The sequence below is a fragment of the Epinephelus fuscoguttatus genome, linkage group LG19, assembly GCF_011397635.1.
Source record: "Epinephelus fuscoguttatus linkage group LG19, E.fuscoguttatus.final_Chr_v1".
Taxonomy (NCBI): domain Eukaryota; kingdom Metazoa; phylum Chordata; class Actinopteri; order Perciformes; family Serranidae; genus Epinephelus; species Epinephelus fuscoguttatus.
The window spans coordinates 5,855,468-5,870,880 of NC_064770.1; the positions used below are offsets into that span (position 1 = coordinate 5,855,468).

The window sequence follows — 15,413 nt, forward strand, 5'->3', positions numbered from 1 at the left end:
GGTGGTCTTCTGAATACTGGTTTGAAGATAACATTAATGTTCAACAGTATCTAGTCTTAGACTAACCTTAACTGTGTTGGGACTGTCTTGATTCTGGTGTGGTTAAAAAGATGTTCTCTGCTTTTGTCATAGGTTTTAGGATTTTTATTTACTATGAGCTCTTCTTTACCTCTGTTTGACCAACAAATGTCTGTTGGCATAGTGTTTGCTATGACCGTCAGAGCACAAGTAGAGGCATCCCATCTGGTAATCTTTTCTTTATTCTTTTCTTGCTTCTGTTCTTTGTCTGAATTTCTGTCTCTTCTTCCTGCTGTTTCCAACTGTATGGTTGTATGTATGGGCCTCTGGTGTGGACTTTAACCTTCAGTTATCTGTTTCAGGCATGCCTGTTGTTAACTCTTGGGTCCTGTCTAAGTCTGTTGCTATATGTAATGCTGGGTCATATATTTATATAATCCTAAGGTTACAGACTTTTGATTCCAATTAATCATAGCCCTCTTCACTGGCTCTGTCCACTGCTCTGTGGGGTCCACCACTGAGAGGAGGAAACCCTGAAGCTGGTGCATGTGCCTCAGCTTACCAACAGTTTTCCCTTAATAGATATTTGAAACTCTCAGTATGATTCAAATGTGCAAGGTCATGCAATGCATTGTCTGTCCACATCCAAATGCAAACTTTTTTTTTAACCTCTTAGCGGCCACAGTCAAAGGTGGGATGAAAAGAATGCATCATTATGTCCTTGATTTTTTTTCTCATCACAATGTGGACTTTTGTTGTTTTCCTTATTTTTATGGGGGGAGCAGGTATTTTAATGAATCAGAATCAGAAATCAGAATTAGTTTGTGCACATAAATGATTTTGACTGTGGTTCTTGGTAGCTCTCAATGTACAGACACAGAATAAACATACAGCTAAAAAATAACGACTATAAAGCTGATCACGATAAACAAATATTTGACTACTTTTTACATTTGCGGCACCAAGGCTGTCATGTCATGGGAAAAGTTAGCCTTTAGGGCTGTTCATTTTAATTCTGACCATTATCTTTTCCCTAAACCTACCCAAGAATTAGCTTTCTGGTCAAAAGCCCCCAAAGACAAACTTCTCCCAATGGCGGCTACCATCAGATTGATTCATTAGATGATGATACAGAAGAGAACAACAGCACTCAAGCCATGTCATTGACACAGCACTTTAAGGGCAAACACACTCATAAAAGAATAGATGAAAAGACAAGTTACCCACAAACAAAAGTTTTTTTTATCTGTTTCATGGTGAAGCTGCTGCTTGAGTGGGTCTCTAATGCTTGGTTCACGAATTATGGTGTGAAACAGCAGAGGCACTTTAGCATCAAGCTAGCAAAGAATGTAATTTCTTTATAATGGAAATGGACATAAAGTAAGAAAAATAAAAAAAATAGTGGCTTTTACTCACCACAACTGCAGGGGGTACCAGCTTCATTTGAAACAGACTACATAACGGGTTGTTATTTATCATTCCCTCTGTATTTTTATATTTTTACTTTTTACCCGCTCCCGTTGCCTTGATGAAGTTAATGCATTGCGCTGTCATTTGAAACTCAACACTCCCTGTATGTGTTTCAAATTAAAAGCCCCTTATAACATCGGTTGAGAGAATCCCTTCATTTTCTAAATAGGCTTTTATTGTGAAACATTTGCAGGAACTTGTGGAGGATTTAGTGACTTGCATGTTTACGTACAGTACTTCCAATGGAGCTCCCGCCATCTGGTGGCGCTTTTTACATTACTATAACAACATTTCAGCTGGCACATGAACAGACAAAGTGGCTGAAATAATAATAAAAGTAATCAAAATAGGACAAATATAACCCGATGACATTACACACGTCCTGAAAGACAATCGGGGATGATTGGTGTGGACCACCATGTAGTGTGTCATGTTTGTCGGCCAACTCACGGCACGATCTTATGACAATAAAAAGACAATCGCCTAAAGAGAACAAAGTGACTGTCAGAATGGACAAATATGTTGTGTAGTGTGAACCAGGCATAAGAAATATGGCCATTCCAAATGTCCTCTACTACTCCTGCTATTACGGTCATTTACATGGTGGTGCATTTTGGTCTTCAGTTTGCTCATGATCTGCATCTTGTCCTGAGCAATGCCCCACTCTTGAAGTTTACTTACCAGCCCCTCTAATATCGAGCCATCCTTCACTGCCCTTGTTATTTGGCGGTTGATCTCATCCTCTGCTCTGAGGTTAAGGAGCTCCTGGTACTCGTTGTCTTCCGAATTCGTGGACATTACTGATTTTAGATTAGGTGCTAGCTGCTACCTTCTTCTTTTTCTGAGTTCCCTGATGACTCCTGCTCGAAGGTTTTGTAATCCTAGGTGGTGGGTTATCAACATAATACATCGTCCAAACGTTACCCCCGTCTTGCCCATGGTTCAGTCCTGCCTGCTGTCCCTTTCACACATACAGTGATTCAGTGTTGTTACTACCTCTACTGCCAGCTCAAAGGCAAGACAATTCTTTCCCCCGAATCTACGATTGTATTTTTATATGCAGCGGTGAGGTGGCATAATGCCGCCATATTCCTGTTTTGAACAGGCTGTGTACAAGGGGCTATAGAGAGGGACACGATGTGATCAATTGTTCAAAAAGGATAAAGGCACACATTTTCAAACAGTCTGTCCTCCTAGGCAACCAAGGCATTTTGACCTTCACACAAATATGAAAGAAACTGTTTGGTAGTGTGAAGAAGAATGAAAAACAGAAATTCAAATCCTGCCTTCTTTCACACCTCCACACACCAGGCTAGTTGATGCCTGAGTGTGATTCTGCCATAAGAGAGGAGGTTTCAGACTACGACAAGCACTAACTCTGAAGCATATTGAGGTCTTGAAACTGTTCTTTGTGCAGTTACCACTTGGCTCTTCTCATGGATATAACAGTTATTTTTCTGGTTTCTAACTTGACAACACCACACACGCTTGTGAATTATTCATGACCCTCACATCAACACCCCAGACACACTAGCCTTCATCTCAGTCCCACCCAGGCATGATGCTTGCCCTAACCTTTCACCTGGATGTCATCAATAATGGGTTTCACTTTGGGTTTATTTCCTGTCTTAGTGGTTCAAAAAGTAAGGAATTTTACTAAATGCAACTTCACTGACATCATTTGTCTGCTGAATTTTATTCTGATAAAATAGCATCCCACAATTTGACACAAATAATACAGTAATACTAAACAGGACGCACCAACCCTAGGTGATCTACTCAAGCACAGATGTGTCCAGGTACTGCCTGCATCAGTAACCTGGTTGCATGGTTCATAGACTTGCTTTTGAAATATTCTACAGTGATAATGGAGTAGTTAAAATGCCCAATCCAACATATATTGATCAGTTTGCACTAAAAAGTAAGTCAGCCAGATCCTCTACACTGGAGCTGTAGCTTTGGTTTTGGCTGCTCCATACCACTGAGAGGCAATGACTCAGGGCACCTCTCCCATAATGACCAGTTTGACAAATCAAACAAGAAATGTGTGTGACATATAGTTACAGTTACCACAGATAAAACATATGTTAGTTTCAGTAGGCATGGACGAAAAACAAAATCTTTAATCCATGTTTACATTGCACCCTGTCAACTGATGATAATTGTTTTGCATGCCATACAGCACATCACTTGTTAAGTGTAATAATAATGATCCCTGAGTCTTAGATGGCTGATCTGTGGCTCTATGTGTCCAACAGGTGGAGGATGAACTCAGCTCTCCTGTGGTGCTGTTCAAGTTTTCCCAGGAAAGTAGTGCTGGTGAGAGTCACACTCCCTGAACCTACAAACATGACTGAGCTAATATTGATACAGCCTTTGTCAGTTGGAAACAATAATGGAACAGTAATGCACTACAGGATAGAATGTCTGTGCTGATCTTATTTATTTTCGTGTTAGTGGAGATTATTAGAATTACTTAATTGTTTTTTAAAAGGATTGTGCCATAAAAAATCTGTAGCTCAAAGGACCACTTACTACTTTTCAACCGAGTCTCATTGTCATCATCAGCTTTGTTATTATCACAGAACCCAACTATGGTACTTAAGACATATAATAACAGGTTGATGATGGTGTGGGTCATAAGTGATGATAGAGAGGGATTACTTCTGTATTAGTCTAATGGGAAAATCCTGGATAGTTTACCTTTAAACTTGAAATAAAAGTTCTGAAATAAATGAGAAAGTAGCGGGATAGTAATGTAACTATACACAGAAGTAATCATGGTATATTGTTGTATTCTTACTCTAGTCTGCATTTCTCTTTTTCCTGTTTTGATAGCATCCAGTGGGGGTTCAGTGGAAGGTTACTGCACTGGGGAGAAAGAGGTGCTTGATTCCTTCAACAGATGGGTGAGTGTTTCCTCCTTAAATACGTAGCCTATACACCGATCAGTCAAAACATTAAAACCACTGACAGGTGAGGTGAATTACACTGAGCATTTTGTTACAAATCAATGTTTTGCTGAGAAACCTTTGATCCTGGCGTTCATGTGGATACCACTTGACACGCTCCACCCACCCAAACACCATTGCAGACCAAGTACACACCTGAGCAATGGCACTCCACAATGGCTGTGGCCCCTCCACAGCAGGACAAGCCCCATGCCACACTGCAAAAGCTGTTCAGGAGTGGTCTGGGGATCATGACAAAGAGCTCAAGACATCGACCTGGCCTCCAAATTCCCCAGATAGCAACTTGCTTGAGTATTCGAGGTACATGTACAGCAGAGACACATGCGAACCACGGTGGGGCCTCCTTGGTTCAGACTTGGCTCTGACTTGTTGAGACACGGACACAGGACCTCTGGGGGTGTCCTGTGGTGTCTGGCACCAGGGCGTTGGCAGAGGATCCTTTGAGTCCTGTGGGGTACCAGCACATCCCACAGATGCTCGATCGGATTGGGATATGGGGAATTTGGAGGCCAGGTCAACACTTTGAGCTCTTTGTCACATTCCTTTGGTCATTCCTGAACAGTTTTTGGGGTGTGGCGCAGGGCATTGTCTGGCTGGGCAGCCATAGCCATCAGAGAGTGTTGTTGCCATGAGGAGGGATACTTGGTCTGCAACAGTTTTTGGGTGATCTGGAGTGCATGAAGTGGCATCTACATGAATGCCAGGGCCAAAGGTTTCCTAGCAGAAAATTACATTGTAATAAAAAGAATAGATGTTATTCACCAAAGTTTAAGAAGTCAGAGCTGACCATATAACCACAAATATTCAACCTATTTTGTTGGGAGTAATCTCACAAGTTAACTCTCAGTGACCACACAATTGATGTATTCCTTGTCAATATCTCCTGGGTGCAGCTGGGTGAACAGCTGGTTCAGCTGGTTCCCACCAGTGGGGTAGATGTAGTGGAGCTTGAGGACGAAGGTACATGTGTTCGCTTCAGTCCCCTCCTGACTGCGGCAGGTAACTTGAACACACACACACATGCACACACACACACACACACACACACACACACACACATGCACACACACACACACACACACACACAGGCACACACAGGCACACAAGCAAGACAGTCTGCATAATATATTTTTAATGTATGTCAAATACTGTCAGCAAGGGTTAAACCTCACCAGTAAGAAGGCATGACCATGACTTTCTCTGTTCTGTCCAGTTCTGGGGACCCAGCAGGAGAACGTAGAGGAGCTGGTGGAGAAGCTGTCAGAGCTGGTGCCTTTGATGTGCTCCACGATGTGCCTCAGACAGGACTTCAGAGAGGAAATCCACCGACACTCACCCTCACTCAGATACATAGAGGACCTTAGCTGGCCTGGCCTTGGTGTTGTCAGGTAAGCATGGATAGGCTTTGAAAGTCCTGCCATGTACATTAGATTTACATTTTATCCAAAGCAAATTACAAGAAGTGCACTCAGTCATGTGGTTGCAACCCCAAAATGCGCAAGAGTCATGGAATGACTTCAACTTCATCATACACCGATCAGGCATAACATTATGACCACCTGCCTGATATTGTGTAGGTCCCCCTTTTGCTGCCAAAACAGCCCTGACCCGTCGAGGCATGGACTCCACTAGACATCTGAAGGTGTGCTGTGGTATCTGGCACGAAGACGTGAGCAGCAGATCCTTTAAGTCCTGTAAGTTGCACAGTGGGGCCTTCAGACTTGTTTGTCAAGCACATCCCGCAGATACTCGATTGGATTGAGATCTGGAGAATTTGGAGGCCAAGGAAACACCTCAAACTCGTTGTTTTCCTTAAACAATTCCTGACCAATTTTTGCTTCGTGGCAGGGCACATTATCCTGCTGTAAGAGGCCACTGCCATCAGGGATATCGTGTCCATGAAAGGGTGTACATGGTCTGCACGATGCCTAGGTTGGTGGTACGTGTCAAAGTAACATCCTCATGGATGGCAGGACCCAAGTTTTCCCAACAGAACATTGCCCAAAGCATCATACTGCTTCCGCCGGCTTGGCCTCTTCCCACAGTGCATCCTGGTGCCATATGTTCCCCAGGTAAGCGACGCACACGCACCCAGCCATCCATGTGAGAAGAAAACGTGATTCATCAGACCAGGCCACCTTCTTCCATTGCTTCGTGGTCCACTTCTGATGCTCACGTGCCCATTGTTGGCACTTTCGGAGGTGGACAGGGGTCAGCATGGGCACCCTGACTGGTCTGCCTATGTAGCCCCATACCCAACAAACTGCGATGCACTGTGTATTCTGACACCTTTCTATTAGAAACAGCATTAACTTCTTCAGCTATTGTAGTTACAGTAGCTCGTCTGTTGGATCGGACCACACAGGCCAGCCTTCGCTCCCCACATGCATCAGTGAGCCTTGGTCACCCATGACCCTGTCACCGGTTCACCACTGTTCTTTCTTTGCACCTCTTTTGATAGATACTGACCACTGCGGACCAGGAATACCCCGGAAGTACTGCAGTTTTGGAGATGCTCTGACCCAGTTGTTGAGCCATCACAATTTGGCTAAAAACTCCCTCAAATCCTTACGCTGCTCATTTTTCCTGCTTTGAGGACAAAATGTTCACTTGCTGCCTAATATATCTCACCCACTAACAGGTGTTGTGGGTGAGATCATAGTGGTCATAATGTTATGCCTGATCTGTGTATATGCTGATCTACTTCAATAAGTGACATGAGAGATAGAGAAAGAGATTATTTTTGTTCTCTTTTGTTGGCTGTACTCTGGCTGCCTTGACTCCATTGTTACCTTACATTTGGTTACATGACATTTAATATTCTTAATCCAGCAGCCACAATATGCTGCTTTACAAAGACACAGAAAAATGAAAAAATAGTTTCTACACTTTGTAATCAATATCAAAATAATCACTTCAAATGTTTTCAATGAGATTGATTTGTTAATCATTATCTTGTGGCACCACAAATTATTTTATGTCTCTTTTGTTCAGGACAAAAAAAAAAAGATACTATCATGATACGTGGGTCATGATAAAATGCTATTGCAATTTTAAATGTTTTGCAATATGCTGAGTATTGTAGTAACATAAATAACATATATATTTGATTTTATCCTTTCAATTGCAAACTAAGAAAAAACTTTATCAACATCTGTTATCATCTTATAAAGTTGTTCACCTCATTTCAGTCATTTTCATTGAAGCAAAATGTATCTAGTAGATTGAAAAAAAAAAACGAATTGATTTTATCATTCTAGTAGGCAAACAAAAGTTTAATTTGTATTTGCAACATCAGTAAGTTATGTAATAAAATATTGATTCCTGCCTTCCATGTATCAATACCATATTGCCAAGTAAAATATTGTGATACAATACTGTATCGATTGACACTTGTTGCAAAGAATTATTTTGTAGCTACAAGCATGTAGGCCTACTTGCTAAATGTACAGCATGTAATTATCATTCAGACATTCAGACAAACCTCAGCACGGGTGTCAAAACCAAACATCACATTATGATACAATGTGGCAAACTAAAGCAGCGCACAGTGTACTCTGCAGACTGATGGGCTGTTTTCTATAGTTTATCACCACAATTTAGATACAATTTGGTGAAATAGCAAAACAGCCACAAAGCATGAGCATTAAATCAAAAACAGAGCATGCTCCGCTGCCTACATATGGTCCAGTCCTCATCAACGTTTATTAAATTACCCATCTAATACAGATGAGCACAATAATTTCTTGATCATACTCATCAACCCATCATACATGAATAGTGGCCTGATTTTACTCATGATCCTCAATGATGAAGATACAGAAAAACTGAAGTTCATAACAAAAACAGCATATTGTCAATAACCCCCAAAATTTCACAAATCATGTTTATAGTGGAACTCATGTCTTATTAGGAGGAGCCAAGCTCCCCCTTGCTCCCCTGTAGTTTGTACCCTTGGAACAGGCAATGAGTGGGGTTTGGTTGGTTACAGTGATAATTCAGATGCTAGTTAGGTGAGGACCTATTAGTCAAAGTGTGGTTGATAAATGGACTATATGACTCATTGCTTTCTACAAAAATTTCTCAAGTAGTCCTCCTTCTGTGTACCAGAAATATAGTGCAAATATAATGGTCAGTCTTGCCATGTCTGAATAAAGCCAAAAGCAACAATTGTGTGGCAGACACCTCTGTCTAAATGAGATGAAAAGCATCACTTTAACAGACAGATAAAACCAGCAGTGTTACAAATTCCACTTATACTTAATGTCCTTTTAACAATGGTGGTATTTGCTGTGGTGCTCGGTAGGACTGTGACGGATGTGTTGATGTTCAGGTATGAGCCTCAGGCTGAAGGAATGGATGAGAGCAGGAGGAAGCAGGAGTTGGAGAAAATCAACACCGAGCTGCTGAAGAAACTACAAGACCTGGATACTGACATCATTTTCTCCACTGGTTAGTACCTCTTCACATCTGAGAGGCCTGTAAGAAATATATCTCAGTATTTATCACACTGTTTTGTTTTGTCTCCACAGGCCCTGAGTTTGGGACAGAGGAGCACTGTATTTTTGTTGGCATGGTCACAGAGGACGTCGATGTCACAGAGTTGGTGGATACTGTTGCGGCCCTCGGGAGGGACATAGAGGAGAGCGGAAGGGTACAGCTATATTTTTTTATAATATACTTGAAGGCCGTTAGATAATTACAAAAAGTCAAATCAAAGATTAAATGAAGCATCTCACCCAGTACTAACAAAGCAGGAACAATACTTATTTGTAAGAGGAATGATCATAATCACTGAGGGACATTGTGTAATCTTACTCCATCTTTTAAGAGGACTGATTATGCTCAGTATTTTTCAGTGTATTTAAGGTTTCTAGGCTTTAAGGATAAAAAACACATTATGTTCCTCACACAGTTTGTGCTGGAACACCTGTATTCACCCAGTAGTTTTTAAGCCCCCTCCAAAAAAACCCCAGTCTTCTATTATTTGGTCAGCATGACCAGGTTGCCGCATCTCAGCGTCTCTGCACCATCGTTGCAGCTGGGGAATGACTGTAACAAGAATGAAACATCACAAATAACAGCTTCTAAACACAACTGGACATGTTCAAGCAGGAATCTGATCTGAATTCAGGGAGAAATTTACAACATTGGCAACACAGTTTGCATGTTTCCCAGAGCAGATGGTCATATAAAGAAATCCACCAGTAGAGACTGACCTCAGGTGGTACATAGGGGTGGGCGATTTATCGATTATACTCAATGTATCATGGCTTTTTCCATGCAGGATGTAGGAAAAAAAAGTATATAGTATACTGCGAACACTGAGTAGAAATTTTCACTTCATTTCTTAAGCGACTTGCATCAGACAGCATTTTGGTTCTTATGCTCTTTTTTATGGCTCTCTCCCTCTAACAGACACAAAAGAAAGAAAGAAAAAAGTTTCACGAGTAAGATATGTCCAGTACACTCTCTGCCCATTAAGACCACTCTCTACTGGGTGATAAAGTGAGCAGGTGAGGGGGCAGGGCTCCAGACCCCAACCATTTAGTCACATTTTGCAACCATAGAGCACCACTGCGACTTGCAAATGCTATTAATATATGAACTGCAGACCTGTTAGTTTGTTTCTGATTACAGTCAATCAGTCCTCATGTTTAGCGGTGCAGCTGTAACGGTTTAAATTTCTGCTAAATGCTAACAACTAAGCTTCAAGTTCACAGCAAAAACATCAATACTTCCAACCCAAGATGAGCAGGGTGCTTCAGAATAAAAGCACCAGTGGTTCCACTTTGATCTATTCCATTATAACTCTTATTATACTTTATTACAACAGTACTGTATTTCGTTTTAACAGTACTGTATTTATTTTTATTCAAAATTTTTTTTGTTTTGTTTTATTGTGACAATACTTAAACTTTATTGTAACAGTAGTTTATCTAACTTTATTGTACAACAGTAGTTACTTTATTTAACTTTATTGTAACTGTAGTTACAAAAGAGGACATCCTCAATACAGCCTTTCCATATGAGCTTCATAGAAAGAGTAGCGTCTGTATTTTTAGCAGTATTGAAAATCATATCCAAGCCTACTTAAGAGACCAAAACTGTTTTTCGTACCAGGCTGTAAACATGTTTATTTCTGCTGTAAAGTTGGGCATTTAACATGAGGGTCTATGGGGATTGACACGCTCTTGGAGCCAGCCTCAAGTGGCCATTAAAGGAACTGCAGTTTTTTCCACTTCGTTGGCTTCATTCTTTAGTCTCAGAGGTTTGCTGCTTGGAAAACATTGGATGTCAGTGTTGCTGTTGGGCTCATCTCAGCATGGTACTCACATCACAACTCGCATTTCGTCTATTAATCACTGTGTGTCTCAACATCTGCAACCAGCAGTGACTCATCATCTTTTTGATGAACATGTAGATGACATGACACCATGCCTTACAGCAGAGGTACAAAGCAGTTTCATAGCAGGAGATGTCAGATTTTAGCATTAACTACATCAAAAATGAATGATAGAGGGCTTCTTTAAAAACAACAACAGTGCAGGAAGAAATACATAATAACCTAGAATGTATTAAATGATAACAGATTGATAATTTGTCAGTGTATCAAAGGGCGCCCTTTAAGTTATGTCCCAAATTGTTAAAGTGGAATAACCACTCACAATTATGTTTTGTTTTTAAGAATGTGTAATCATTGTGATATACAGTATGTTTACTGTGTAAATGGCAGTGACTCTTTCTTGTGTAGCTATTGGAGAACATGACAGAGGTGGTGAGGAAAGGCATCCTGGAGGCAGAGCTGCAGCTGCAGAAGGCCAATGAGGAGAAACTCATGGAAGAGGTGTGTGAGTGCCCTTGAGTGTGTCTTATGTTTTGCTAGAATTCATTTAGAATTGTATGCTTTTAAAATGACGAAGCTTATATTCACTCCTTAAACGAGTCATAGTTGAGGCTCTGCATTTAGGATTAGGGTGGAGATTAGAATTCAGGATCAAAGGCTGTGTGAGGTAAGGATTTATAGTTGGATAATGGGTAAAATTAGGTGTAGGGTAAGGACTAACATGTACTTTTGCTTTCTTGTTTCATTGAGTGTTAGTGTGGGTTTGGGTGTGTGTGTATGTGAAGGTTTATATGTGAGTATACAAATCCAGTCTGTTCACATTTGACTTCCTTTGTCTCTGTCCTATAGGGGATGCTGCGACAGATTCCTCTGGTTGGCTCTGTCTTAAACTGGTTCTCTCCATTTGAAAGCTCCATAAAGGGGAGGACCTTCAACTTGGCTGCAGGTACACTGTGTCATTGTATGGTGTCAATTATAGATGACACTTTGAAGTCACTGTGTAACATCAGGTGTAACTTCTCAACCCCTTTGATGAACTTAAAGCACAACAAAACCTGAAGAAAGCTTTGTGGTGGTCCAAAACGCAAGGTCCAGTGTCACATGAATATCTTTGCAGTTAAGGGTGGTTAACGATTTATCAAATATACTTGATGTATGGCAGCTTGTTGTCCCGTCTTTTTTTTTTAAGCCATGGGCGTGAGACTTGCTTCCTGTGGCTGTCTCTCTCTCAGACACCCACACAATGAAAGACTCACAAACATGATATGTAGATCATGTCAAAGGTAGAGTGGGTCACCCACCAGTCAGAAGATCGGGGTTTTGATCCTTGGGTCCTTCAGCCCACATGTCGGAGTATCCTTGGGCAAGATACTGAACCCCAAATTGGTTCTGATGGCTTTTCCATCTGTGTGTGTGTGTGTGTGTGTGTGTGTGTGTGTGAATGGTTACTGAGTAGCAGGTGGCATCATGTATGGAAGCCTCGGCCACCAGTGTTTTACTGTGTGTGTGAATGGGTGAATCTGACATGCAGTGTAAAAAGCACTTTGAGTGGTCATAAGACTAGAAAGGCGCTATACAAGTGCAGTCCATTTACACACGCGCCTCCATCCATCCAGTTCACATTCTACTGAGTGATAGTTCATGAGCAGGCAAAGCATGTGTTGTGTCTGCAGGGGTCTGGACCGCTACTATTTAGTTGAATTTTGCAACCATGGAGCACCACTGCCACTCGCACATACTATTCATATATGAACTGGAGAGCTGTTTGTGTGTTTCCAGGGGCCGTACACATGCCACATTTTTTATGCCATGAAATTCATTGTTGTAAATGTAGACATGCAGCAGGCACACTCAAACGCCAAAGTGACACCATTGGGGTATATATATGTCAAGGTATATAATGTGTATTGCGATATGGCCTAAAAATATGATATTATTTTAAAGCCATATCGCCCAGCCCTTCTTGTAGTTTTTCAGACTTCATGTAACATGACTGCTTTGTTGTTGGCTTGTGTGGAAGTGTCCCACAGTCATGAGTGGACAGTTGTAAAGAGCTTATGTTGAGATACAACTCTAAAATATGCATGTGATGTAAAAGATACCACCTTTTAAGACAAACTGAATGTTCATTATATCCGCCAGGAGTAAGCCTGTAGGTTATCATGCGTTTGGTTGTGCACGTGCATACAGGTGTATCTGTCAGTACTAAGCTAGTCTTGCAAACTACTGGACCAGTCGGCCAGAACATTTATGACTGTATGCTCAAGGACCTCTCATCATTGCAGTAATTTACAGTTTATGAAAAAGCTGTTATGTTTAATGTTTTATACTGTCATAGTCTGCTGACTCCTCACTCCTCTTAACCGGTGGCATGGCTGCAAGTTGTCAGCAAAATCATGTAGATGAAGGCATTTCCAGCAATCATCTAGGCTAAAAACAAGCCTTGTCTTGTCTTGTCCAAAACTGAAATCCATAGAAAAGTTTGGTCTCAATTTGAACCTGAGCATCTGCAGATTAATTCCATACTTGTCATGTGTAATCCACTAAAGTTAGGCACAATATCAGTTGAATGAGTCCGTGTTTTTGTTATCTTCACCACCATCTTAACTGTAAGAGAGCCGGGAGGGACAACTGAGTGAGATTCATTCCACTACTGTCATGCATACACTCTGAACACACAGCCTGCCCTGCGCTCTCTGTACCCCACACACATGACCCCAGACACACCCGGCAGACATCCACACTCTACTGAGTGCACTTTTCTAGTTGTCATTTTGTTTGATATGTGTTGCTCCATAACCATAATACTAACCATATCACTGTGTATTATGCAGATAAGCTCTTATAAAAAGTTAATATCAAACTATGGCAATCTTTGTCAGTATGTGTGTGTGTGTGTGTGTGTGTGTGTGTGTAACATACATATGCATTTTAATGGTGTGTGTCTCCATAGGTTCCCTGGACTCCACAGAGACCACATACTCCACCAAGGCTCAGGCAGGCAGGCCAAACCTACAAGAAACTCCCACCTCCTCATCAAAGAAATTACCAGGTAGGACTGTCTTTTTTTATATACCACTGTTAAGGTAGATTGATTAGGATCATTTTGTCTTCTTTTTAGAATTGTTCAATATTTTCTTATCTTCAGACAAAAAAGTGTAGGAGATGTTTCTTTCACCTGCTTGACAGTTTCGACTGTGACTCCTGTCTTCCTCATAAGTGTCATCTGACGTGTTACTGACGTGTCATTTATCAGCTGGCCTGGCCCAACAGACCTATCAGATTCTGATAGGTCTGTTGGGCCGGCCAGCTGATAAATGATACGTTAAGCTGCCCTCAGTGAGACTGAGCTTTTTCTCTTTCATATTTTAAATTAAAAGTCCATCAGTTATCCTGTTATTAAATGGTTTTATCATTTATTGATCCCATGATATATGAATAGATATAGTCTTAGATTTTTGATATTGTAATATCTAAGTGTTGTCTTTTCCTGGTCTTAAAGCCTGCATTACAATAAAGTGTGCTAGCTGTTCTAAATATTTGTCTTTACCCACTTAGTCATGATATACACATTACTGATGATTACTAATTCTTTATCAAAAATCTTATTGTCTAAGTATTTTGTGAAAGCACCAATAGTCAAGCTACAATATTGCTGCAATATCAGTATCAAGGTATTTGGTCAAAAATATCTAGATATTAGGGCTGTACCCAAATATTTGAAAAAAAAAAACAAAAACACATCTACATTGTACATGTATGTCAAAATCTGACAATGACAGCAGAGTATTGCGCCTGCAAGTTACACCAAAACACTAACTCTCAGCATAGTTTTTTTTTATTACATGACCACTTTGGTACAAACATTTACCTGCCAGTGTGGCAGATAGCTTTCCAGGATTTATGTGCCGAAAAGAGGGGGTATTATGTTTTCTGGTTGTTCGTCTGTCTATCTGTCCGTCCGTCCCATTCTTGTGATGTGACATCTCAAGAACGTGTTGAGGGTATTTCTTTATACTGTGCACAAATGTCCACTTGGACTTAAAGATGAACTGATTAGAATGCGGTGGTCAAATGTCACTGTAACGTTACAAAATATGTTCTTGGTCATAGCTCAAATATTCAAACACCAATTATGTGATGACATTTTATATTCAAAAGGTCAAAGGTCAACTTCACTTTGACATCATAATGTTTGACAAAAACACTTCACTGGCTATTATTCAATGTCATTTCTCAGGAAAAGAAGGGAGGACATTTGGTCAGACACTGAATTGGTGACACTAATCTAGTCTTTTGTGCTGCGGGTTGAAGATGAGTGTAAAGCATGTATGTTTTAGAATATATAGTGTTTTTGCAGCAACATCCATAGATAAAGCATTATCTACTGTCATGGCTACATATGAGTCTGGACAGACATGGATGTAAACTGTAACTGCAACTGGTTTGTGAAGGCATACAACCACAAGGCAGTTATTCTAGCTTCTTGTCCATTTCTGTCTTCAGAAATGTTTTCCCCCACTACTGCTTCTAGTTACTTTGTTAATGTTCGACAGATGCAGGTTGATGTCCGATTTTCTTTGAAGACAGACAGGATATAGGGTATG

At 40.8% G+C, this 15,413-nt stretch overlaps 1 protein-coding gene across 4 annotated transcripts in view; it reads left to right on the forward strand.

Annotated features, from left to right (window-relative positions):
• pdxdc1 (pyridoxal-dependent decarboxylase domain containing 1) overlaps positions 1-15,413 on the forward strand; it is a 52,425-nt gene that overhangs the window by 27,060 nt on the left and 9,952 nt on the right. For all 4 annotated transcript variants that reach the window (XR_007447792.1, XM_049560195.1, XM_049560196.1 and 1 more), the window contains exons 14-22: positions 3,747-3,807; positions 4,327-4,397; positions 5,354-5,459; positions 5,674-5,848; positions 8,794-8,912; positions 8,993-9,114; positions 11,215-11,307; positions 11,656-11,752; positions 13,760-13,858. Coding sequence is in view for 3 of the 4 variants with exons in the window: in XM_049560195.1 (XP_049416152.1) it covers positions 3,747-3,807; positions 4,327-4,397; positions 5,354-5,459; positions 5,674-5,848; positions 8,794-8,912; positions 8,993-9,114; positions 11,215-11,307; positions 11,656-11,752; positions 13,760-13,858 (943 nt within the window). In the remaining variant the exon portion in view is untranslated. The remainder of the gene's footprint in view (positions 1-3,746; positions 3,808-4,326; positions 4,398-5,353; positions 5,460-5,673; positions 5,849-8,793; positions 8,913-8,992; positions 9,115-11,214; positions 11,308-11,655; positions 11,753-13,759; positions 13,859-15,413) is intronic.